Source organism: Pygocentrus nattereri, chromosome 19, assembly GCF_015220715.1.
Source record: "Pygocentrus nattereri isolate fPygNat1 chromosome 19, fPygNat1.pri, whole genome shotgun sequence".
Taxonomy (NCBI): domain Eukaryota; kingdom Metazoa; phylum Chordata; class Actinopteri; order Characiformes; family Serrasalmidae; genus Pygocentrus; species Pygocentrus nattereri.
The window spans coordinates 35,661,874-35,689,573 of NC_051229.1; the positions used below are offsets into that span (position 1 = coordinate 35,661,874).

The 27,700-nt window shown below is 38.8% G+C and overlaps 1 protein-coding gene across 5 annotated transcripts in view; it reads right to left on the minus strand.

Moving 5' to 3' along the window:
• schip1 (schwannomin interacting protein 1) overlaps positions 1-27,700 on the minus strand; it is a 534,426-nt gene that overhangs the window by 4,169 nt on the left and 502,557 nt on the right. For all 5 annotated transcript variants that reach the window (XM_037530836.1, XM_017691844.2, XM_017691843.2 and 2 more), the window contains 4 exons: positions 26,563-26,681; positions 14,639-14,756; positions 10,362-10,559; positions 2,045-2,168 (listed from right to left, as the gene is read on the minus strand). In XM_037530836.1, the coding sequence (XP_037386733.1) occupies positions 2,045-2,168; positions 10,362-10,559; positions 14,639-14,756; positions 26,563-26,681 (559 nt within the window). The remainder of the gene's footprint in view (positions 1-2,044; positions 2,169-10,361; positions 10,560-14,638; positions 14,757-26,562; positions 26,682-27,700) is intronic.

Genomic DNA, 27,700 nt, shown 5'->3' on the forward strand with positions numbered 1-27,700 from the left:
CTCTAAATAAAGCTGTAGGTAGGGTATTTTCAGGCAGAGGCTCAGACCTGGATGCCAGGGCTACTGGCTACAGTGTTTTCTAACCCATGTTGATGCTTGTGAAGCTTTCCTTGTTGGTCAACAGTCACCCCCACATTAAAATCACATTAGATGGAATGGTTAGCTATGTTGACATTTCACTCAGCGGTTGCTAATGCTAGCTCTTTATTGTATTAAACATCTACCTCTGCTAAGAACAAAATTTAGACTCGGCACTTCCTCTTGAAACATGGCCTGCACTAAAAAGTCCCTTCCGAGTCCTGTCTACAGTGTTTGTTTGATAGGAAGCCACACTGATAGTGAAAATGTAACTGCAAATCAGCGATTATTATTCCTTTTTTGAAATGTCAGTCAGGCCATGTCATATTCAAGTCAATGAAAATGAAACCCAAAAGCACTTTGAGAAACACTTTCTCTGAATACCATGTCTATAAGAACCTATGAACACATCTGAAACATGTTATAATGTATTCATACGACGTCATAAACATGGCTATACATGTATATAAACATGCATTACACTTTATAGCCATTCTTATGCATTGTGAATTGTTAACATAGTGAATTATAAGTAGTGTTCATAACATGCTTTAAGAGCTTGTAACTTATATTTGTTAGCTGTAAGTAAAGTGAAACATACTGCACTAAAGGGTCTCCCAGTATTAACAGTATTTACTGAAGGATTCACTGAAACTCTGCAACATACAAAGTTAAGTACAAGTTTCAAATCTCAGAAAGTAAACTAGTGGTGCCATCAGTAGTATTTTACCCAACTCAATGTCAATGTACACCACCGTTAGCTTGGCACCCACGTAACACTGCATATCCAATGGAATGCTAGCAGAAATGAGCATTACTGTAGCGTAGTGATGTTACAAACTGAAGGTTTCTAGTGGTTAATGTAAGAACCAGTGAAGGAGCAAATTACAAAGGCAGCACTCTACTAAGTTTCTAACTCTCCCTAGATTCACTCCACAGTAACTTCATGCTCAGCGTCATGTCAGAGGGGGTTTCAGGGGAGAGGCCTGATGGATACTTGGTTTATTGTGATGTAGTTTTTAAAGTGAGAGTGGTTGTTAAGGAAAGTGCATTGTAATATTATCTCTGGGCTTGTTTGGGGCATCTGAATATTCAAGACTTAAGCCCCAAAAGTCCAGCCCTAACAACACCCATGATGAGAAATAAAATACTTATTTACTTTACACTCTGCAAACTGGGACTGACTTCTTTGGAACTGACAATATAAAGTGATTAACTCTACTTATAATGCATTATGTTAACAGTTCATAATGTATAATAAGCATGGCTATAATGCGTAATTCACGTTTATAAATACTTGTAGCCATGTCTATAATTCCTTTTGAATGCATTATTGTTATTAATGTGTCTATAGATGTTCACAGACATGGTGTTCATAGAAAGTGTCACCACACTTTGCTTTTGCACACTAACTTATCATTATACACATAAGTGCAAATGCAATTACACAACTGAATTAGCATTTTCAAATTGGCATCTGATTAGGAATAATGTCTGGAATATGCTCCCATATATATATAAATTAATTTAGTGAATTAATCATATCTGCTAACTCTTCATAAACTGTCCTTCAGGTAAAACCTACTAGGTGAGGTTATGATGTGACTGAGTGAGTAATGTTAGCTGAGGTAATAGGAGATTAGCATTTGACCGCTTTTTTATGACTAGACTGACCACCTTTCTGGGTTTAAATATCAAGCCACAGCTCACCTACTATTGTCTTCTGTGGTCTAGTTTTGCTGAATGGAGATGAGTGGTGCACCGGAGGGACTGACGTGTATTGGACGCACCTTTGTTCCAAAAATATCACACTGAATAGAAATTTTGTTACTCACTTCTGGTTTTATATTGAGTTTTATCAGCATCATCCATCCTTACACAGGCCCTTCAACGATTCCAAGGAGCCTCTGGTTTTCTTTCTTTGCTTACATTTAAACAGACTGTCCTACATTGTGGATGCACTTACTCTCGATCTGTGAGTGGAGGTCGTTGACAATGACCTGTAGCTGACCGAGGGTCATGTCTCGCAGATCAGTGGGCTTTAGGCTCCTCTTCATCAGACACTCACTGATGTGAGGCATGTGGGGAAGCTATAAAAACAAAACCAACCAGTTAGGAGACACACACGAAAACAGTCTACAGACAGTAAATGGATGAATGACATATTTGTTGATGAGTTAACGTAGTTAAAATGAATCCATCCTCTACAGAGAACACATTTCTGTAATACTACAATACTACATGATTAGTGTTTATTTGCTGAATTTAGCATATTGTATAACTTCTATACAGGCCTCATTTTATGTTTTGTTTTTAATAAACAGTAAGTATTCTATGTGTAGAGGATGTTTTAACTTATTTTCACTTAGAAAATCAACACAAACCAAAAATCATTTGACCAGGGGGACTCACACTTTGCAGCTTCTGGGGTGTTTCATGAAAGTCACAGAATAAATTAAGAGATTCTTTTCACATAGAGGTGACAAAATGTAAAAATACCAGGAATGATACTGATGTCATGGCAGATATGCATCATTTTATCTGGAACAAAACTGGAAAAAGCCTTTTACAGTAACTGGGCTGGGTTTCTTTTAACATGAAGTATCTTATCTCACATATCAGGCTCATCTCTTACCATGACAGACGTAATTTGTTTCTCCACTGTACCACTCTTGACCAATGTAAAAACATCTCTCGTTATTAGCTGGTGACTGAGTCAGTGCCAGATATTATTCATGTTATTAGAACCTGAGATTTTCCCATTGTCCAGTACTAAATTCTGAGGTACTGTAACAGCACTGGTCACTGCGTCCAATGGACTTTTGGTTTCAGGGAGATGACCTTTATCCAGCCATGTATAATGTTCCCCTGCCTTCCTAGCAGAAAATAACAAAATGAAACTGCGAGCAGATGAACCAGGCCTCACTTAATGTTCTGTTTTTAAACTAAATCAAATGTGCAGAGGTGTGCTCTCTGTAGAGGATGTGTTTATTTTTGTGTTTTATTTTTTTATGAGTTTATTTTCACTCAGACAGTCAACAGAAACATGTCATTTGACCAGGGGCTTATTCTGACCATGGAAAGGACTTGTGATGCAAGCTTACACATTGTCACAGTTACATCAAAACACTTTTTTTTAGAAATAATCCACAATTATTTTAATAAAATCTTGTCACATTAACAGAGTTAGCATTACAGTCAACATTTCAGAGTATACTGAAATATACTGAATACTGAACCCCATTAAATGGTCAGGGCTCACCAGAGGGCCTAAGGTTTAATACACACATCTATAACTTAAGAATAGCTCAGCAAGTTTGCACTGAAGTTACTGTAGTTACTGAATAATAAGCCATAGTATGTAGTAAACCTGGGATAATAACAAGATGAAACTATTTCAGCACTGTTTGTAAATGTGATCAATGTCTGTTTGTTTAAAATGAACCATTATCATTCAAATATACAATCAAAGCCATTTGCAATATCTCCCATGTTTATTTAACTTTCACTCAAAAGTTTAATCGTTCTTCACCATCAGTAAAAAGCAGAAACACATTTAACAGGAAATTACACACATGCCTCAATAAGTAAATATACTCTTATTTTTCAGTTTTTAGTATGTCTACCTTTATTACAGCTTCCATTCCTTTCAGTTTTTAAATTAATTGAAATGTAAAGTTTAGTCTTAGAAGTTGTTTTTCTTGTATTTCTATATCACTGCTGTAGGAACAAAACCTCATATCTCCAAAATGGTAACTTTACAGGAGAAGCAAAAAAAAAAACTTTACTTTTAGTGTAAATCAATGGAACCAGACTTTCACCAAGTTGTTTTGGGTCATTTTTTGGTCTATTCATTGTAAAATGTACACATAATGGAAAGGGCAACATGCTTTTTCACATAGTCAAAAACTAAAAAAACAACAAAAAAACCTAACACACTGTTTAAAACTATTTATCTTGACAACAAGTGCCTGTGAAACTCAATATATCAATCAAATAAATATAAACAGACTAAAAAGTAACAGGAATTTCTTATTTTGAAGAAAGTTGTTGACCTCTCGTGCGCTAGTGACACTTGATTTAACATAGAAGGGTTCTATACAGCACCAAAGAGTTCTGCTATTGTTACAACGTCGAGCTTGTGACAACAGAAAAACCTTTAGAGATATACAGAACCGTTTTCCCCAAAGTACTATATAGAACACATTCTCCATCAGTCTGAAGAACCCTTTCACCATGCAAAGACATAGAACTTATGGCTCCAAACAGAACCCACTATCTTTTCGTAAGTGTTTAGTTCCAACAAAAAAGCAAAGGTTTTGTATTGTAGGTCTTATTATGCTCTCTTTTAAATAAAAGTGCAGTTGGCCAGCGCACTGACAGCGTCCGCAGCAGGAAAAAAGGCATATCATGCCTCATAATGTGATGTAATTGATCGCAATGAAGATAAATATCATCATACTGCCCACCCACTTATCCACACAGGCCTGTAATGATGACTGGAGCTCCGTGAACTAGGGGCAAGGTGACTTTAGCACCTCCTGCTGCAGCTTCCTCTCTTGGTTTCATTCTGTCCCCTGTAGTGACAGCGCTAACGAGTGGTTACTCATACATGCTGGGATTTCTAATGTTGTCGGGGGGGGTAGGAGAAATCCCCCCTCATTTTACCGAACACTCTCTCCTCCCACACTGCTGCGAATAGCCGCCTTCCTCTCTAAACAGGCTTGTTCTCTCTCTCTCTCTCTCTCTCTCTCTCTCTCTCTGTCTCTGTCTCTCTGTCTCTGTCTCTCTCTCTCTGTCTCTCTGTCTCTCTGTCTCTCTCTCTCTCTCTCTCTCTCTCTCTCTCTCTCTGTCTCTCTGTCTCTTTCTCTCCTGATGCAATGTCTCTCACCCCGTTTTCAGTTTTAAGCCAGTAGTTGCAGAGCGTATGTGTGTAAGGCCTCAAGGTTTCACGTTAGCAGTCACATGGGCGGCTTTGTCAGAGCCACTGGTTGCTTCCTCGTCGGCGGGTCATGGTTGTTGTGACGAAAATGAAAGCGGAAAGCCTGACAATGAGAAGTAGCAGTGGCTTCACCGATACCTCGAAGCATGGTGACCCTACAGTGGACTTTCCTGTTACTGGGTAGCGGTTCTGCCACTCTGGCATGCATCATGAATGCCTGAGGATTACATCACGTTTTAATGTGAATGGGGTCGAACCAATCAGTGAAGGAAAAGATCCACTTACTAATAAGATGACTAAGACACAGAATAGGCAAAAGTCCCTGATGAACTTTATAAACCGCTGAGTTCGACCTAGTTTAAGTGCAGGCATTTGTGTGTGAAGAATTCTCCGGCGAGCCGGGAACTTTTGCACAGTTCATAGATGCATTTCTCAGCAAAGTCACTTGGAAATGTAACAGAGACAACTTCTCAGTTTGGCGAGCTTAGAAGATGTGGTACGCCAAATCAAGCGTTTCTATACAATTCTAGGCAGTTCACAGTCTTCATTAACAGATTCAAAGAGATGCATGTTCGGTGCAGATTTTACAAGACATGAGAGACACTGGGAAAAATGTAATATCCAGACATTTATCACAATATTTAGGTTCTCTGAGGCTTGATAAGATGGAATTGGGTGAAGTGCTACATATTTAAAAATATAAAAACTACAGTGAATTTTATTTTCCACAAACTGCACTCCACTGTACTAAACCCAGTTAGCCCCTTAAATGGCCAGGGCCAGTGGGCCCAAAGTTTTATTATACACTTCTATAACTAAAGAATAGCTCAGCTAGTTTGCACTGAAGTCCCTGTAGTTACTGAATAATAAGCCTTAGTATATAATAAGCCTGAGATTTTAAGGCGTTAACCAGGACTAATTATATGCCACATTCAGTTGGCCGGTGTTCTTAAATACAGATAAGCATGCTGGGAACACTGCTTGCTTGTTTTTGTAGTTTTTATCCATCACCTTTGATGTACAGACTGACAGTTTGGAAGATTGTGAACTAATATATTATAATGAGACCCAACTGATGTATCAGCTGTCAGATTATATCGGCTGATATTGGTGACCTGTGGCTTTATTAGTGTTTGTGGCACTGATGCACCAATAATTAGGCCGTTTTGGTGGTGACATTGCCAGGATTCAGCTCAGATGTGATAATGATAAAGCAAAACCTTAAATGAATGTGCCGTGCTGGGCAGTCTAATGCGAGACACATACAGCAATAGTGCTATATTTACATCCATCGATTCCATCGTTTTCAATGGAGCAGTGACGGAAAAACTCAGTATTATTCAGTGTAATCCAGTAGTATCCAATGGAATGTCCAATAATAAACGATAAAAATCTATAGAGTACAGAGTGTCCTCCTGGCTTTTTCCTCCTTAAATATACAATTGTCCCGGCTAAAACTCTCCTATTATATTTATCCATATTGTGTTGTTACTATGCCAACATTTGCTATAAAAACAATTATAGCATAACTTTTTTATTTGATTTGCATGGACAAAAAAAGACAAATATACATATAAAATTATTGGCTGATATAAATGATTTAGTCCTCTAAACTCTGATTTTTCGTATCGGTCAGGCACTGATGTACAGAAATGTGTGCTAAGCTACATATCTCATTATCAGGATGTGCTGAATCTGAGAATCAATAATGCTTGGTACACTGACAAAACTGATCATGTAAAGGTGGAAAGGCCCTAATAGGTGTGAACTGGTTCAGCAAAACTAAAGGTCATTTAAGGTGAACAAGTCTTTCATTCTGAATGCTGCATATGAGTTGGCTCTAAAGTGCAATGCCACACACAACGCTGTAGTGAGTCTGTCTGTGGCAGAGTTTCACATTTCAGCCTTATTGCTTCCGACAAGTGGACACGAGTTGGTCCCCAAACACGTCATCCAGTGCATTGTGGGTCATAAATAATGCATTCCTTCTGGTCTTGCTTTTCTTAGTGATGAATAAGTAAAGCATAACGCCCAGGTGGCGGGTGGCAGGGCATGCTGGGTTATAAAAATGGGTTTGGGGAGAATGTGTTCTGGGGAGCAGATGCAGATGTGGTGTACAGAAGTAACCTGCTGAAAAAGTCACCAGGCTTCCAGTATATGACGTACAACACTGTTTCCCAAAAAGTTGTGATACTCTGCAAAATGAAAAAACAGAATGCTATAAGGTGCCAATAATTTAAACTCTATATTTAATTGAAAACAGAACAAAGACAACTTATCAAATGTTAAAACCAAGAGATTTCATTGCTTTTATTCCATTTTGAAATTGAAGCCAGCAACACATTTTTAAAAAATTAGCTAAACTAACAGGTAAGTAATGTGACTGGGTATAAAAGAGCATCCCAAAGAGGCAGAGTCTTCAGAAGTTAAGATGAAGAGGGGTTCACCACTCACAGAATCTGGAAAAATCTTTATGCAAGGGACAAGGCAGCACTGCATTAATAACAGACGTGATTCTGTAGTGGAAATCACTGCGTGGGCATGGAAAGAAGAAACCACATATAAACAGGATCCAGTAACGCTGCCACCTTCTCTGGGTCTGAGCTCATTTAACATGGACTGAGGTGAAACAGAAAAGTGTCCTGTGGTCTGATGAATCAAAATCCTGAATTCTCCAGGCCAAAGAGAAAAGGGGCCATCTGGCTTGTTATCAGTGCACATTTTAAAAGCCATTATTCATGATGGTATAGGGGAACATTAGTGCACATGGCAAGGCTGAACTGCACATCTGTGATGGCACCTTTGATGCTGAATGATATACACAGGTTTTGGAGCAACATATGCTGTCATCCAGATGATGTCTATTTCAAGGAAGGCCTTGCTTATTTCAGCAAGACCAAACCACATTCTGCATGTATTACAACAGCATGGCTGTATAGTGAAAGAGTCGGTGCTAAACTGGCCTGCAGTCCAGACCGGTCACCACTGACAACATTTGGTGCATTATAAAATGAGAAATACGATAACGGAGACTGTTGAGCAGCTGAAATCCTGTATCAAGCAGGAAAGGGAAAATATTTCACTTTCAAAACTACAGCAGCATCTCACAAGTTCACAACGCTTACAGGGTGTTGCCAAAAAAAATGGGTGATACAGCACAGAGGTAAACAGGCCCTCGTCACAAATTTTTAAAAATAAGTTGCTGAGATCAAATTCTAAATTGCCATATTTTTCAGAACACAACAAAATTACTCAGTTTCAACATTTGATATGTTGTCTTTGTACTATAACCCTATATTATATGTCTTTGTACTATATACCCTATTTATATATTAAATATAGGGTTTCAGTGATTTTTACATCATTGCATTCTGTTCTGATTAACATTTTTCTACCTTTTTTGGAAAAAAGGTTATATTACGACTGTCTCTAAGAAATGAAAAACATAGCATTTCTTTTACATAGATCGAGTTACTGTACTTGCAAAGCCCTTGGAAATGATAAAAAAGCCAAATGTCTTTTGCTTTTTTAGGTAGGAACTTACACTAACTAAAAGAAAAACAAGTCTTACACCTATTACACTCTAGAGTAAGTACACTCTAGAAGTGTAACCATTCTTATATGTTGTTGTTAGAGTGGCAATACATGTATACTTATCAGATGAATGCTGAAACTAAATGCTATCCCAAATACACGATTTGTGAAAATGAATCGTCATCAACTGATTTTGAAAGTGAAACAAACAACAGAAAGCTCATGGATCTGACTCCTCTGTAACGAATGACAAATATGTATTTTTCCCTTGACCAACCTGTACATTAAAGACCAGTTTCATCAGAAACTCCCAAAGACATCCATTAAAAATGTCCAGGCCCTTACGTATCCAATGCTGACATCCATGCTTTCACTGACATAAGCTGGAGCGTAATACAGCTGAAAGCAGAAGTGTGAGGCATACTGTGTCACAAATCCTGAAAAGATGAGCTCAGTTTTAGGTCTTTTCCCTCAGCCTTTGTGGGATAGGAAACGAGTGTTCATCTCTGACACAACAGAGAAAACGGTATGAAAGAGAAAGCCAAAGACCCAACAGAAACTGCAGGCTTGGCAGAGACAGGAGGCCCAGGTTACAGAAGAAGAATAAGGGGCGAGAGGAAAAAGAGGAAACAGTCCTCCTGGCGCTACACATGCATGTATCTGAATGACATGACTGCAAATTGAGATTCATCAGACTTCAGACTGCCTTTTCCTGTCTTCAGCTGTCCAGTTTGGTGAGCCTGTGCCCACTGCAGCCTCAGCTTTCTGTTCTTGGCTGGCAGAAGTGGAACCTGACATGGTCTAAGTGTTGTGCATACTGAGATGCTGACAATTATACCGAGTAGTTATTTGAGTCACAGCAGCCTTTTCTTTAGCTCAAACCAGTCTGGCCATTCTCTGCTGACCTTTCCCAACAAGGTGCATCTGTCCACAGAAATCCCGCTTACTGGATGTTTTTTTTTATTGCTCCATTCTGGGTAACTCTACAGTTTGCTGGGTGTAAAAATCTCAGGAGATCAGCAGTTACAGAAATACTCAAACATTTATTCACCATTCTGATGGTTTATGTGAACATTAACTAAAGCTGCTGGCTGTATCTGCGGTTTATGCACTGCTGCCACATGATTGGCTAAATAGATAATTGTCTGCCTATCTAAATGCAATAATATGTCCCATATGTATTACTTATATGTAAGCCCCTACATGAAATAGTAGTGTTTCCCTATGTATCCATATCCATACTATTTTTCCAAGTTACTTTGGACTACTTCTGTTGGTCCGCTAATTAAGAAAATTTGACACACTGTAAAGGGCAACTGCCCTTTTTAAAAATATATATGAGATATGAGTTTTACCCTGACAGCAACGATAAGTAAGTAAGGAAAGATGTTCTTAGCTTGTAATGGAGGTTAATGAAACAGGTTTTTATTACAGAGAACATTTCTATTACATTCGTCATCTGGCAGCTGATATTTTAAAATTCTATCAAAAATTGGAGATAAAAGGTTTTGTTCCAACACTGACAATATATATGTAACTACTGAAATGTAATATGTCCCATATGCATTGTAGAGATGCAAGTATCTGTGTAATTTTTTTTAACCCTAAAGATTTCTTTCTGAGCCTAAAATCTAATCCTAACCTCCGTACAACCAAGAAATGGTTTCACTCTTTCAGTTTTAAAAATGAAAAAGTGAGTACTTCCCAAAGTCTGGAGAGTTTTGGTGGTTCTGATATTGTAGGTTAGCTCTGTTTTTTCCTATGCAGTATGCATGAAAGCACACAGGCTTGCACAAAAAACACTCACCAGGTCTGCCACAGGAGACTTCTTGCGGTTCTGTTTCTCCACTTCCACTTGCATTTTGGCCATGGGTTTGGCCATGGCCAGTGCCATCTTAGCCTCTGCCTGGAGCTTCTTCTGCCTGCTGAGGAAGTCCATGTCCTCCAGAGACTCAGAGTCATCCTCTGTGGTGTCTCGGTCCGAGTACGAGGAACTCTGCTTGCTCTGCAAGACAGGATGAAGTGAGAGGATGCAAGGAATTAGAGCATGTGGGGGGGGGGTGGTGGACGGATAAACACAATGACTCACTGAGAAAACATGAGAGGCCAGTTCAGAGAAGGAGGAGAAAAAACAGACGACAATGTAAGGTGAAATAAAGTCCCTGCTTCAAATGCATAAGCTATTAAACCTCGTCACAAGATTGTCTAATTCACACACGAGACGTATAGTTACAATTATAATGCACTGAAATTATTTGTGAGTGGTCCGAGTGTCAGTATGCATGTCTCAAGTCCAGATGAAAAGAGACAGGAACAAGATGAGACAGATGGCACTGAGCGGTTTTTAGCCAAAATCGCTCTCTTTCACTCCCTCTCTCCTAAAGCTGTCAGGATCGGGGGTCGGGGGTCCAGTGATCCGTGTCTATCACCGGCTATGCTGAATAATCAGATCTCATTTGCTTTGCCTGTTGAGGTCAACCATCCAGAAAATGGCCATCAAGCACCATTCTTGTCCCACAAGTCCTGGTAAGAGGGAAAAGACTACCTGCTCAACTCGCAACTCCAGCAGGCCTGACTGATCTGAGATCTGTACAGATTCCCTTAACTGAGCGTTTGGACAGTACTTGTATTCATAATTAAGGCTCTATTAAGCCTTAAAGGTCAAGAATTACTGTTTTTGTTTTACTACACCGTTCAAATTTTTGAACAATGTCATCCTGGGGACGATAAAAATAGAGGACAGGGTGATGTTTATTTTGTTCTGGGATGCTACAAAGACAACTGTGCGCAAAACTTGGCACTTAATAAACATACGTACTTAAAACAAGATGGTCCTTAAGGTTTCTTCAGAAAAGGCAGAACATTAACACTGAAAAAACGTTTTGCTTGCATAAAGGGCTCTTTGCATGGTGAACTGGTTCTTCAGATTGATGAAGAATGTGTTGTTTATGGTTCTGTATAGAACCATTTTGAAAATAGTTCTATATAGCTCCAAAAAGGTTCTTCTATTGTTCCAAGCTTGACCGTATCATAGCCCATTTTGGTGGTATACAGTGTATTTGGAGTGTTCATGGTTCTACATTGAACCGCTGTCTTTACTAAAGAGGTCTTGATGAACCATCTTTTTTAAGACTAGTCATAAAATCATGGATTTGCCAGCTTTGCATGTCCGAATGCTAATTTCCATAAATGGGAATTCCAACATATAATGCTAGCAATAAGCTAACAATTCTGTCCATTCAAGTTTTTCAGCACGCTCTGCCTTAAACATGGACAATTAAAGCCTGTAACAGACATTCCACATTTTCTTTGCTTGTTAGAGTTTAGCAGTCTGTATTCTTATTGAATTACCTACTAATATTCACAAACTACAATCTAGTGCTTGTTGTGTTCAGCCATCGAAGTTTCACAGCGCCAAAATATTCAACCCATTCAGAGCCAAATTATGCTCCAAGAAATACTGATCTATACTAATCTTGCTCTATTTTGAAAGAGTGATAAATGATGATAAATCAGATGTTAATATTTGTTTATAATTCTGTATTGAGTGAATGGGCTCTGTAGAGCAGCACTGGTAGTACTGTATAATAATTTTAGTAGGTAAGTCAAGAAAAGCGAAACAATCTAAATTTACAGTGATTTGTTATTAAAGAACTAAAATTACGCTTTAAAATGTTACATATTTAGTTCCAGAGCTTTTGATACACATAAAGCTCATACTCTCATATTTATGCACATACATGTATTTATGGACCACAGATGTGCTTGTATTCCTCGGGTGCCTGAACTTGTTTTCTGTTTGTTTCTATGTGACATTTGTCATTTTTCTCTAATGCTGTAGTAGAAAAATTCCAAAGAACAGAGTAAATGGGGCAGTTTGATATTTTGTATGTTCAATTTTGAAATGGCTGACAGTCAATATCTTTTGAGATGGCTCCGGAAAAAAAAAGTTAATCTGGGGCTCCTTCTGACTTTACATATTTAATTACATAGTGAGTCACATTTACATCCTGGATCAGCTTTTAATCTGCACTTCTGACTTTTTTCTGCTTGTTTCAAAGTCAAAAATGACGAAAATATGGCAAATAAAAGGATAAATAAATGATATTTTATAAAGTCTTGGGGATACGTGATCGGAATCAGCACATTTTACTTTGGACACAAGATTGAACGGATGATTCTATTGATTTTGATAAATAATTATGTTTGACTAATTGCTCTAAAAAGCCAATTGCTTATTTTTGACTTAGCACTTCATTTGATTTAAAATTGATTCAATATTATATAACAATATAACAACAACTTTCCTTTTTCATTTGGCAATAGGCCAGTTTGGCTGTAAACAAATCATAATCAGTCATAAAAAAATGACCTATTACCGCGTATTTCAATCTATGATAATTAACTAATTAACATACCATGCTTTTTTCATTACCGCAACGTCTGCGCTTTTGTGTTGAAGTGTTTAGAGTTTCATTCTTATGCAATGCTAAGAGTGAAGCCACATCCCTAAATTAGACGTGTACCTTGTGGTGGGAATGTGCTCGTGACCACAGGTTTTCCGTAGGTTTTTTCCCTGTAATATGGCTGAAAAGATATTTCAATAACCACCACTTCTATTTGAAGTAAAATTGGGTAAAAGTCACATGATTAAGAAACCTAAGTCTGTCTCCCTCTACCACACAGCGACAGACATTACGGTAATTTAGCCAAAACATCTTATGGGAAGTTTTGGGTTCACAACCACATCAGAAGGCAGGGGCATTCTGGTTCAGCCATTTCTGTTCAAGATACCTTTTGTTATGAGAATTAAAGCAAACTGGATTAAGACGCGAGCATCTATACTGGCCACCATGCTTTGTTCACATAGCATGTAAAAGTGGCCCAAATCCTAACTTCTTCGTCATATGTGACACAGATGTGGGTCAGTGTGAACAAAACAAAAAACAGACAGAATCTGACATTTTCAGATACGATTTGAGCCGTTTTCATATGTGGTACTGAAATCCAACACGTACCTGATCTGCGGATCAGCCAGATCACAATTCACATGACTTTTATGTCAATCCAGCTCAACATACGTCATCATTTCACACTGCTGAGACCTCAAAAACAGCTGACAGGCTGTAGTTCCTGTACCAAAAAATTAGGAGGTACTTCTCTGTGTTAGAAGAGATTTTGAAAGAAATAGTCCAACGTAGCTGTAGGACAAAAAGGCTGCAGCATCAAAGAAAAGTGAAAAATCAGACACTTCCCTTCATTCAGTTCATTTTCAGTCAAAATGGCCATTATGTACAAATTATTCATTTTTCAGGAGATGAAATATAAGACAAATCACTTGTATAAGGAGTAAAAATGAAAAAGGAAAATGAGTGAAAGAAATGAGTTTCCAAAATCGGAATTGAAAACATTACATTACAGCGAAACTGGGGCTCCTAGCAACCACCTGGAGGACCAGCAAATCTGCCCCCATTAGATAAACAACACTTAAAGCTTTCATCTTTGAGAGAGAGCAAATAATCAAGCTGCTTCAGATCTGAAAACATCCACAGGTGTTTGTCCATCCTTCCACTGTGAGACCACTCAGCGCTATATATCTGAAAGGATGTGTAGCTGATCACGAAGAACCTCACTGAGAAAAGGAGACGGACACACCAAACAAAGAAGCTGAACAATGGACTGACCACCCCAGAGTCCAGACCTCAACACCACTGAATGTGATTGATTACTTCAGAAATTCATCAACCGGCTTCTGAACTTCTGAAAGACTGAAGTTTGGAGGTGTGGCTGCAGATTCTTCGTAAACCTAAAGGCGAATATCCTAATGGCAGCTGTAATAAAAATAAATATCTTATTTAGTTGTTGAGGCTCTTCTGTAATTTTCTGCTAAACGTCAACTTTTTCCGATGGTGAAATATGAATAACTTGAACTTAATGGCAATTTTCAATAGAAATTAAATAAATTAAAGGTGGTCTTGGAGTGCGCCCGCCTGTCACTGCCTTTCTTAGATAATTAAGGTTCTACTGGTTGACTGACTCTTTGATTTACTTGTAGCCTCTGTGTATTTGCGGGTGGGTGTTTACCATTGGGGACAGAGGTGTGTCCAGGCTGGTCTCTGTCTTGCTGTCATCTGCATCGCTGTCCTTGTCACTCCCGCTGTCATTGACGAAGCAGATCTGCAGGTTCATGCCGCTCTGTAGCCTGTAGAACACACAGACATGTAAACACACAGATGTACGGACAAGTCAACTCAGATCAGTTCATTTGCAGGTGTTGCTCATGCTGACAGTAAGTCATACTTTAATGAGTGACCAGAGTAAATGTTTCCTACTAGGTCATAGTGCGTTCTCTCTGCTTGTCATTTCCTGCTTAATCAGGAAGTAAGGCGTTTACTGGCACCTCCAGAAAGTGTAGGACGCCGGATGTAATTGAGCAATGACCAACTCTGCCATCATGGGAACTGTTCTTGTGACCAGCTATCGGACACTCAATGAGAGCCGCCTAGTAGTGGGAAGTACGGCCAATATTTATGTTACAGTATAATTAAGATTTCTGACGGTTTCTGTACATACAAAGATGATATATGAGGTAAACCAAGATGGTGCATGACTACTTAAGTCAACAGGGCCGAAAGGGGTTAAGTTCCTATGTGCTTAAGTCCCCCCCTTCCCACTCGCTAAAAAAACCACATGACCACGTTTCCGGAAATATTTTAACCTGGTGGCTCTAACTCCATGTTTCCTGTAAGGTATATATCATGGTATAAGAATCACTTTAACAAATTAGTTTAAACTGCGGCCCCACAGGAAAAAAACTATGAATCACTCAGAGCTTCTATCACTGCCGTCGGAACAAAACCTTTCCAGGAGAAGGAAAAACATACTTTACTTTTAATGGAAGTCAATGGAACAAGACTTTTTCCCAAGTCATTTTGGGTCATTTCGTTTAGTCCATTCATCAAGAAATCTACACACAATGTACAGAGCAACAGGCATTTTCAAGATTTTCTCTGTCAAAAAATGAAAATGCGAAAGGAAAAATGGAGATACAATATATGCAATATATTAAAATGGTTTGTGTTATGATCTATTTAAACCCAAGTCATGAATAGAGATAGCAAGTATGGGAGGCAAATCCAGCCAAAAAGGAAATGAAAATGAAAACAATAAAACGTAAATGCAAACCTCTTTTTGCCATTTCTTTTTCCAAACATCTGCGTAAATATCCTGACAAAATTGAAAATGAAATGAAATTACTTCATGCACAATTTCATTTTTCACCTGAGCACGGGCCGCTTGTGACAAAAATAAAAATAAATTGAAAACGCCCATTTGTCATTTCATTTTAGTCATTATTCTGGTTTTTCACGGCCAAATCTAAAATGAAAAAGCTAACAGAAAAACAGAAAATACAAACGCCACTTTGGCTTTGGCTTTTCTTCATGAAACGCAGAATACGTGTCAAAACTAAAATCAAAAGGCAAAGTTTACTTTCTTATTTCTTTTTCATAGCGATCGGCTACAAATCTGACAAAATTAAAATGAAAATGCAAAATGGATGAAATGATTTTAATTTCCTATTCTTATTAGCCTGTTTCACCCTGAGATACACTACAGTCCCCAGGATGCACTGCAACATAGTGTGTGTTCTGACCCCCCAACAACAATCCCTGGGCCAACAGTTACACAAAAAGAAAAGATGCTTGGTGTCTAATTCAAACAATTTTTTTACTTAGAATTATTTTTAAGTATTCAGGGCCTTATATGTTGTTGCGGTTTTGACATATTTTGAATAAACAATGGCCAGTTCAGATCACGGCAAAACGTTTAAATAAAAACACAGCTGGTCCACAGATTTCCTGACATTATGGCCCTTGTAGTGGTTGACTTTGACACCCCAGATTCAGAGGGTGCTCGCTCTTGGTAGGTATCTGTCCCAAAACGTATAATAAAATATTTATAAATGACATTTATTTTCACAAAAAATATTTTTTCAATGATTATTTTTAAAGATCTTTTTCATTTCTTTCAAAGCGAAAGATTTGGATTTTTCATGAGTTTAATTTTGAAACAATATTTTCATGTCACTACAGATAATCAAAGAGTTTTAATATGTGGGAGGAGCCTTATTTTAGCCCCGCCCATACATTTTAGAGCAAGAAGTGATACTGCATCCCTGTCCCTCATGGCCACATTATGAGCAGTTACATCTCATTGTTTTGAAGTAAATGTGTCGTGAAAGTCTGAAAATCACTGTGGAACATTGTCAGTCACAAATACAAGCAAAGCTGTGACACTTTACAGTCCTGTTTAAACGTAAAAGCAGTGTTTCATTGACTCGTTAGTCTGTCTACTTTCTCCCTCCGCCTGTGGTGAAACAGGGTATTAGAATAAAATACCGAGACACTGAACATTTAACCAAGCACTCGAGTGCAAGTGGGTGTCCCTATTTTAAGTCAAGTGAAAGTTAAATAGCACTTTTTTTACAACAGACATAGTCACAAAGCAGCTTTACGGAGCCCCCATGAGCTTCGTCTGCCGGTGGCGACAGTGGCAAGGAAAAAACTCCCTAAGAGTAAAAGGAAGAAACCTTGAAAGGGACCAAGACTCAGAAGGGGAACCCATCCTCCTCTGGTTGACACCGGATAGCAAACATTAACAAGAGAAGTGTGAGCAGAGATAAGGTTTGACACAGTATAAGATACAGAAAACAGGTAAAGTAGGAGAAGCAACGGGCATCACCAGGAGGGTCAGTTCATTCGGTGAGGCTTGCACAGTGTTGTGTACAGCAGGAGGCTTTAACAAACTGATCAAACTGGTTTAAAAATCCATAAAACCTACATTTTTCTATAATTCTCATTTTTTAAAGACGAAAAAAGTGCAAAAAATTAGTGTAGTGTAGCAACTCATTATTAATGCTATACTATCCCAATAACGATAACCACAGTAACACTGCTCACTCCTGCTGTGCCACCTGCGGTGCCAATCAGCTCATTACTGTGCTGTACATTTCACATCTATCACTGGTGGTGGGAACTGATAACGCATCGTGAAGGTCTGCGGCTTCATATGAAATGAATATGACTGGCTTCTGTGGAATCGTGCAGCCCCCACTCAGACAGCTGAGCTGTGTAAATATCTATATTTATATAAATATATGACTGTGCGAGTAACTTCTCTTTTGGGAAGAGGGCGTGAGCGGGATGTACAGACAGAGGGGAAGTCCTCCTGTTTGTTTCCTCGAGAGACTCTGAAAGTACTTCCTTTTCTGTGTACTGCAAACACACTTGTTTTTGTACGATGTGAGGATGTGAGGTCATATAATAATGATGATATGATCCTCTATTTATTATTATTTTCATATATACACTAAATGTATTATTATATGTATTGTCATATTGCCACTAAATTTATATAAATATATATATATATATATATATATATCAAATATGTCAAAACAAAATCTTGTATCTGAAAGTATTTTTTCCAAGTAATTTTGGAATAAATATATATATATATATATATATATATATATATATATATATATATATATATATATATATATATATATATATAAATAAAATAGTCTCTGTATGATTATGAATATTACCTATATCATTGTTGTTTCCATTTTATTTTGTGTTTATTGTGTGATATAAAGTAATAAAATGTGCATAAACTTCCACTGTAAAGAATGTTCCTCCTTTAGAAGTTTATATTATATTCAGTATATATTAATAAATATTAATCTGATTATTCTTATGTGTATTGTCATATTGTTGCTGCCGGAAGAAAACTTAATATATGTATACGTGTATATATGTATGAAGAATGTTTTTCCTTCTGAACTTTTGTTCCAACACTGATGATATGCTTTACATTTCTAAGTGGTCTGTATTTGAATTTGGTTAATTCAATGTATTATTATTATTATTATCATTGTTGTTGTTGTTGTTGTTGCTGTTGTTGTTAGCAGGAATAGTAGTAGTATTAGTAGTAGTAGTATTACTATTACTATTATTAAAATAATTATTATTTTTAGCCTAAACCTAATCTCAAACTTGGAGTTAAAAATAAATGTTAGTAAGCTCTTGTGAAATGCACTTTTCAAAGTCAGGAACATGCTTGATTTTCATATAATATCAGTCCTGAACATGTATAAACACACACACACTGAAATTCACTACAGGCCTCTTCCCTTATTTTCACTGTCTCATGTGATTAAACACAGAAGCTGTTTAAGAAAAAACCCAATAAGAGTGCAGCACTCAGCTCGCTGCAGTTAAAGTCCCCAGATGGGACACTAGCGCGTGACTTACAGGAAAGTGCTGCGTGCCGTGAGACCAGAATTCACGCTAGAAAGTGAACAGAACTCATTTCACTTGTGTGACTCTGAGTAATACTGCAGCAAGTGAGTTGAGAATGAAATCAGTGACAGTAATTTCACATTTGCTCAGGTTAGCCCCGTCCTAATGAAGTCAATTCACTGACAAGAACTTAAAAACACTTTCTCATGGCGTTACAGAAAGATGCACATATAGACACTGATAAAAATTCACATGAATTCCGTATGTTACAACACAAGCCTTTCAGTATAGAGTTGATCACAGTATAGGAAGGTTTTTTTTATTACTAAATGAACTGAGCTTCCAAGAACTGCTCTTAGATGAACGAGGATGAAATTATTATCAGCGATTTCATTCTTAATGATCGCCACACTGCAACGTTACCACATGAACGAATACATGGCATCAACACCGTGATTGCCAAGCGAACCAAAAGACAACAGTTCCGATTTGACAATGTGATAATGGCACTCTGACCAAATCTCTGTAACCTAGCAACAAGCTGTTAAAGACTGATAAATCAATGTGATGATCAGTTATTAATCTCAGTGTTACTGAGCTCTGGTAAAGCCTGAGTAGACTGATAAATCAATGTGATCAGTTATTAATCTCAGCGTTACTGAGCTCTGCTAAAGCCTGAGTAGACTGATAAATCAATGTGATCAGTTATTAATCTCAGTGTTACTGAGCTCTTCTAAAGTCTGAGTAGACTGATAAATCAATGTGATCAGTTATTAATCTCAGTGTTACTGAGCTCTGCTAAAGCCTGAGTAGACTGATAAATCAATGTGATCGGTTATTAATCTCAGCGTTACTGAGCTCTGCTAAAGCCTGAGTAGACTGATAAATCAATGTGATCGGTTATTAATCTCAGCGTTACTGAGCTCTGCTAAAGCCTGAGTAGACTGATAAATCAATGTGATCGGTTATTATTCTCAGCGTTACTGAGCTCTGCTAAAGCCTGAGTAGACTGATAAATCAATGTGATCGGTTATTAATCTCAGCGTTACTGAGCTCTGCTAAAGCCTGAGTAGACTGATAAATCAATGTGATCGGTTATTAATCTCAGCGTTACTGAGCTCTGCTAAAGCCTGAGTAGACTGATAAATCAATGTGATCAGTTATTAATCTCAGTGTTACTGAGCTCTGCTAAAGCCTGAGTAGACTGATAAATCAATGTGATCGGTTATTAATCTCAGCGTTACTGAGCTCTGCTAAAGCCTGAGTAGACTGATAAATCAATGTGATCAGTTATTAATCTCAGTGTTACTGAACTCTGCTAAAGCCTGAGTAGACTGATAAATCAATGTGATCAGTTATTAATCTCAGTGTTACTGAGCTCTGCTAAAGCCTGAGTAGACTGATAAATCAATGTGATCGGTTATTAATCTCAGCGTTACTGAGCTCTGCTAAAGCCTGAGTAGACTGATAAATCAATGTGATCAGTTATTAATCTCAGCGTTACTGAGCTCTGCTAAAGCCTGAGTAGACTGATAAATCAATGTGATCAGTTATTAATCTCAGCGTTACTGAGCTCTGCTAAAGTCTGAGTAGACTGATAAATCAATGTGATCAGTTATTAATGTCAGTGTTACTGAGCTCTGCTAAAGCCTGAGTAGACTGATAAATCAATGTGATCAGTTATTAATCTCAGTGTTACTGAGCTCTGCTAAAGCCTGAGTAGACTGATAAATCAATGTGATCGGTTATTAATCTCAGTGTTACTGAGCTCTGCTAAAGCCTGAGTAGACTGATAAATCAATGTGATCAGTTATTAATCTCAGTGTTACTGAGCTCTGCTAAAGCCTGAGTAGACTGATAAATCAATGTGATCAGTTATTAATCTCAGTGTTACTGAGCTCTGCTAAAGCCTGAGTAGACTGATAAATCAATGTGATCAGTTATTAATCTCAGCGTTACTGAGCTCTGCTAAAGCCTGAGTAGACTGATAAATCAATGTGATCGGTTATTAATCTCAGCGTTACTGAGCTGTGCTAAAGCCTGAGTAGACTGATAAATCAATGTGATCAGTTATTAATCTCAGTGTTACTGAGCTCTGCTGAAGCCTGAGTTGATGAATAAATCAATGTGATCAGTTATTAATCTCAGTGTTACTGAGCTCTGCTAAAGCCTGAGTAGACTGATAAATCAATGTGATCAGTTATTAATCTCAGTGTTACTGAGCTCTGCTGAAGCCTGAGTTGATGAATAAATCAATGTGATCGGTTATTAATCTCAGTGTTTCTGAGCTCTGGTAAAGCCTGAGTAGACTGATAAATCAATGTGATCAGTTATTAATCTCAGCGTTACTGAGCTCTGCTAAAGCCTGAGTAGACTGATAAATCAATGTGATCAGTTATTAATCTCAGCGTTACTGAGCTCTGCTAAAGCCTGAGTAGACTGATAAATCAATGTGATCAGTTATTAATCTCAGTGTTACTGAGCTCTGCTAAAGTCTGAGTAGACTGATAAATCAATGTGATCAGTTATTAATCTCAGTGTTACTGAGCTCTGCTGAAGCCTGAGTTGATGAATAAATCAATGTGATCAGTTATTAATCTCAGTGTTACTGAGCTCTGCTAAAGCCTGAGTAGACTGATAAATCAATGTGATCAGTTATTAATCTCAGTGTTACTGAGCTCTGCTGAAGCCTGAGTTGATGAATAAATCAATGTGATCGGTTATTAATCTCAGTGTTTCTGAGCTCTGGTAAAGCCTGAGTAGACTGATAAATCAATGTGATCAGTTATTAATCTCAGCGTTACTGAGCTCTGCTAAAGCCTGAGTAGACTGATAAATCAATGTGATCAGTTATTAATCTCAGCGTTACTGAGCTCTGCTAAAGCCTGAGTAGACTGATAAATCAATGTGATCAGTTATTAATCTCAGTGTTACTGAGCTCTGCTAAAGTCTGAGTAGACTGATAAATCAATGTGATCAGTTATTAATCTCAGCATTGCTGAGCTCTGCTAAAGCCTGAGTAGACTGATAAATTTAGCGTCTGTGTTGTACTGGACTTCTGTGCAAGGGATTGTGGGAGTAACAGTGGACAGAAGCAGGAGGTGAGAGAGAAAAAAAGTTTTTAATTTCTGGAAATTCGTTTAAATAATAAGTGCCCTTGAGCAACACATCTAACCCCCGACTGCTCCCTGGGAGCTCCGAGTGTGTGCATTCTCTAGTGTGTATGGTGTGTTTCACTGCACAGATGGGTTAAATGCAGAGGTGAAATTTCCCTGTTGTGGGACTAATAAGGGTCACTTAACAAAATAAATATATGAAGAAAACTAAAACTGCCACCCAGTAACTGTCTTCTTCTTCTTCTTCTTCTTCTTCTTCTTCTTTCGGCTGCTCCCTTCAGGGGTCGCCACAGCGGATCATCTGCCTCCATCTTGCCCTATCTACTGCCTCCTCTACTTTTACACCAACCATCTCCATGTCCACCTTCACTACAGCCATAAACCTTCTCTGAGGTCTACCTCTTCTCCTTCTGCCCGGCAGCTCCATCTCCAACATTCTTTGACCAATATATCCACTATTCCTCCTCAACACATGTCCAAACCATCTCAACCTGGCCTCTCTGGCTTTATCTCCAAACTGCTCCACCTTCACTGTCCCTCTGATCTGCTCATTTCTAATCTTGTCCATCCTCGTCACTCCCAACGAAAATCTCAGCATCTTCATCTCCGCCACCTCCAGCTCAGCCACCTGTATTTTAGACAGAGCCACAGTCTCCAAACCGTACATCATAGCAGGACGCACTACTGTCTTGTAAACCTTCCCTTTCACTCTTGCTGCTATCCTTCTGTCACACATCAGCCCTGACACCCGTCTCCACCCACTCCATCCTGCCTGCACCCTCTTCTTCACCTCTTTTCTACACTGTCCATTGCTCTGGATGGTTGACCCAAGATATTTGAAGTCATCCAGCTTTACGACCTCTACTCCTTACATCTTCACCTTTCCACCTGCCTCCCTCTCATTCACACACATGTATTCCGTCTTGTCTCTACTGACCTTCATTCCTCTCCTCTCCAGTGCAAACCTCCACCTCTGCAGATTCTACTCTCACCACAGATTACAATGTCATCTGCAAACATCATGGTCCATGGAGCCTCCTGCATGATCTGTCAACCTTTCCATCACCATTGCAAACAAGAATGGGCTCAAAGCTGATCCCTGATGAAACCCCACCTTCACCTTGAAACCATTTGTCACTCCAACTGCACACCTCACCACTGTCTCACTATCCTCATACATATCCTGCACCACCCTAACATACTTTTCAGCTACACCTGACTTCCTCATACAGTACCACAGTTCCTCTCTTGGCACCCTATCATATGCCTTCTCTAGATCCACAAAGACACAATGTAGCTCCTTCTGACCTTCTCTGTACTTCTCTACCAACACTATCAACGCAAAAATTGCATCTGTGGTGCTCTTTCTGGGCATGAAACCAAACTGCTGCTCACTGATCTGAACCTCTCGCCTTAGCCTTGCTTCAACAACTCTTTCCAATACCTTCATGGTGTGGCTCATCAACTTTATACCTCTGTAGTTACTGCAGCTCTGCACATCACCCTTGTTCTTAAAAATGGGGACCAGTGCACTGCTTCTCCACTCATCAGGCATCCTCTCACTCTCCAGGATTTTGTTAAACAACCTGGTTAAAAAGTCCACTGCCTTCTCTCCTAAACATCTCCATACCTCCACAGGTATGTCATCTGGACCAACTGCCTTTCCATTCTTCATCCTTTTTAAAGCTGCCCTCACTTCCACCTTACTAATTCTCTGCACTTCCTGATCCACTATCTCTCCCCCCGTTGTCCTCCTCTCTCTCTCGTTTTCCTCATTCATTAGTTCTTCAAAGTGCTCCTTTCATCTACTCAACACTCTCTGTTCACTCACTAGTACATTTCCCTCTCTATCCTTTATCAGCCTAACCTGCTGTACATCCTTTCCAGCTCTGTCTCTCTGTTTAGCAAAACGATACAAGTCCTTTACTCCTTCTTTACTGTCCAGCCTCTCATACAGCTCATCATAGGCCTGAGCCTTTGCCTTTGCCACCATTCTTTTCGCTATGCGACTAGCCTCACAGTACTCCTGCCTACTTCCTTCATCTCTCTGGTTATCCCACTTTTTCTTAGCTGCCTTCTTCTTCTGAATACTCTCCTGGACTTCCTCATTCCACCACCAACTTTCATTGTCTTCTTTCGTCTGACCAGACGAAACACCCAACACATTTTTGCCAGTTTCTCTCACCACCTTAGCTGCAGTTTCCCAGTCCTCAGGTAGCTCCTCATTGCCCCCAAGGGCCTGTTGCAATTTTTCCCTGAACTGCCTGCAACCATCCTCCTCCTTCAGCTTCCACCATCTAATCTTTGGCTCTGTCTTCACTCTCTTCCTCTTCTTTGTTTCTAACCTCATTCTACAGACAACCACCCTATGCTGCCTTGCTACACTTTCCCCTGGTACCACTCCTGCTAAGGATATAATCCACCTGTGTGCACCTCCCTCCACTCTTGTATGTCACCCTGTGTTCTTCCCTCTTCTGAAAATACGTGTTCACCACAGCCATTTCCATTCTCTTTGCAAAATCTACAACCATCTGACCTTCCGCATTTCTGTCTTTCACACCATACATACCCAGCACCTCTTCATCCCCTCTGTTCCCTTCACCAACATGTCCATTGAAGTCTGCACCAATCACTAATCTCTCCTCTGTAGGGACACCATCTACCACTTCATCCATCTTACTCCAAAATTCCTCTTTCTCCTCTAACTGACAACCAACCTGTGGTGCATATGAACTGACCACATTCAAAATTACACCATCAACCTCCAACTTCAGGCTCATGATCCTGTCTGACACTCTCTTTACATCCAGAACACTTTTCCCAAGCTGTTCCTTTAGGATTATCCCTACTCCATTTCTCTTCCTCTCTACACCATGATAGAACAGTTTGAATCCACCTCCAATGTTCCTGGCCTTGCTTCCTTTCCATCTGGTCTCCTGGACACACAGAATATCTACCTTCCTTCTCTCCATCATGTCTGCAAGCTCTCTGCCTTTACCAGTCATTGTCCCTATGTTCAGAGTTCCTACTCTAACCTCCACACTCCTGCCTTTCCTTCTCTCTCGCTGCCTTCTAACCCGCCTTCCTCCTCTCCTCTTTGATGGTCTTCGACCTACAGTAGTCCAATTTCCACCGGCATCCTGCTGGTCACCAGCACCGGAGGCGGTCGTTGTTAACCTGGGCCTCGACTGATCTGGTATGGCAATCATATTCGTGATCCGCATGATAGTTTTGGCACAAGTTTTACGCTGGATGCCCTTCCTGACGCAACCCTCACCATTTATCCGGGCTTGGGACCGACACCAGAAGTACACAAAGTACACCCCTAATGGCTGTGCAGTGTGAATTTGGTAAAAAAAAAAAAAAAAAGACTTTCCCATTTATTTTACCAATATGTTTTCTTAATGTATTCTAAATATATTACTTTATTATGTATTTTAATTGAATATGTTACTGAATACATTTAGTACAGTGCGTTTAATGTTCAGTCAACACTACTTTTTCAAAGTATTTTGCTCAATCCTGTACGTCATAATATGCTTTTCTGGCTATATCAATGAGTAAGTAAAGGGGAATTTCACAAGATTTCTGCATAATTCAGTGGTTAAAACGTAAATAGTCATTCAGAGTGGTTTGGTGTGAAATGCTCTGTTCTAGAGAAGTTTACAGAGTCTGAAGTGTTTACAGTGGTGGTGATAGGAACCAGGGGTTTTGATAATTACACTGCAAATACAACCACTTTAATTACCATCCAAAACCACATATAAACCTACACATGTCCTCTGGGTTTTATATGGAACTTTGATAATGTCAAAATAGTTATACATCAGAAAAAAAAAAGTTTCAGGCCAAAAATCGTCTTAAAACTATGTAAGACATCAAGCAGTCAATTCATAACCATTTCATGTAACGGCATTCTGTGAGGGAGCTTTTAGAGGTGGACGTCTGGTTCCTATCAGAATCAGAATCAGAATCCTTTATTGATCCAAGAGGGAAATTGCAGTTGATACAATTGCAACCATTTATGTAAAAGAAACACTTTAATAATTTAAAACAAAGATAAAGAGAAATTTGCAATATGTACACAAGATTTGAGTTCTTATGAATATAGTAAAGTGGCGGTGACTGTCATAATAAATATGAAACATCTAGTATACAGCAGTTCAAATGATTTAAATTATTGTCCCTCTGAGTTATTGCACACACAATTATTATTATTACACATATGAACAGTTATTGACCTGGTAAGTTTCTCTAGAACAGAGCGTTTCACACCAAACCACTCTGACTGACTCTGTTTACATCTCAATCATTTAATTCTGAGGAAATTTGGAATAATTGGTGGAATGCCCCAGAATAACTGTATACTTCGTTTAAAGAGAGCATCATCAGTCCTGGTTGATTAAGTTTAATGCAATGTGTGAAACCCTGAACAAAAAGCACTTTTTGTCTTTTTTTAAAAAGCTGATATGTATTATTCAGATATCTTCATGCATCTCTAATATTTAATTAATGTGGAAAAGATGCACACGTGAACCAAGTGAATCCAAAGCGTCACTTTTTTTGAGTTTGTGTAGACTCTTACCGTGAGGACAGGCTGGGTTTGCCGCTCTTGCTGCAGCTGGTATAGATGCCAGGCCCATCGTCAAAGAAACTGCCCAGGGCCAGCTTCTGTCTGATGGACTCTCGCTCATTCTTTTGGGCCTGAGGGAAACACACAGAGGGCAAGAGGGAATATAATAAACTGTGTATGCTTTAGGTGTCCAGCAGATGGCGCCATTGAGTCATTAAGCATGAGCTTAATGGCTCAGTCAATAATGCTAATGTTGGTAGGAATCAAAGTGGAGGCTAAACGGTGACGAATGGCCTCACAATTTGATTTTTTTAGGACACTATTAAAAGCATGATGAACTCTCAAATCTCACCATGATTTGCTGTACACAATTCAGAATTCTTTAAAAAATATAATGAATACACTAATGAGACTGGAGGACGTACTCACACAGTACAAACACAGACCATCAAAACAACACACCATGCTTTATCTGATTATATGTTTGAAAAGAATGAGAAAAATACAATATTCCAAAATCAGTGCAGCAGAATATCTTCAGACTGAAGCTTCACAATGAATCATTGCTTTTTCACACCCAAACAACACCTCATACACATGAACTGGACAGAATACAGTCCTGTTGGGTCAAAACTGCCAACCAGTTGTCAAAGAGTTGATACAGGAAATCGAAATACATTCAGTCCACATATGGAAACTGACGACTGGAAAAAGCACCAGAACATTTGACACCAGAAAACAGGAATGCTTTGTTTACTGCCCTTCAGTGTCATATCTAAGGAATTTGCTCAAGAGCGGTCAAGTTTCTGGTCACACTCCATTTTTTACTCTTCCAGATGAGGAGGACTTCACCAAGCACTATAACATCACCCATAAGAATGGTACATTGATGCGTTCATAGAATTATCGCTTCACAAAGAGGTCGCAGTGGTGACATTAGCCAGTTAAGCTGATGTTATAAGCAACTATGGCAATAATAAGAGGTTTTGCTTATGTTTTCTCACTCAGATATACGGTTTGCTTGGTTCTACATATGATTGTAAGTATATGGAAACATATTTGTGAAAGTGTGAGTGCACATCAGTGCAGTATATTGTTTCATATCAGCAAATATGTTTAGCTAGCCAGCATGGAAGGTGGTAATTAGCCA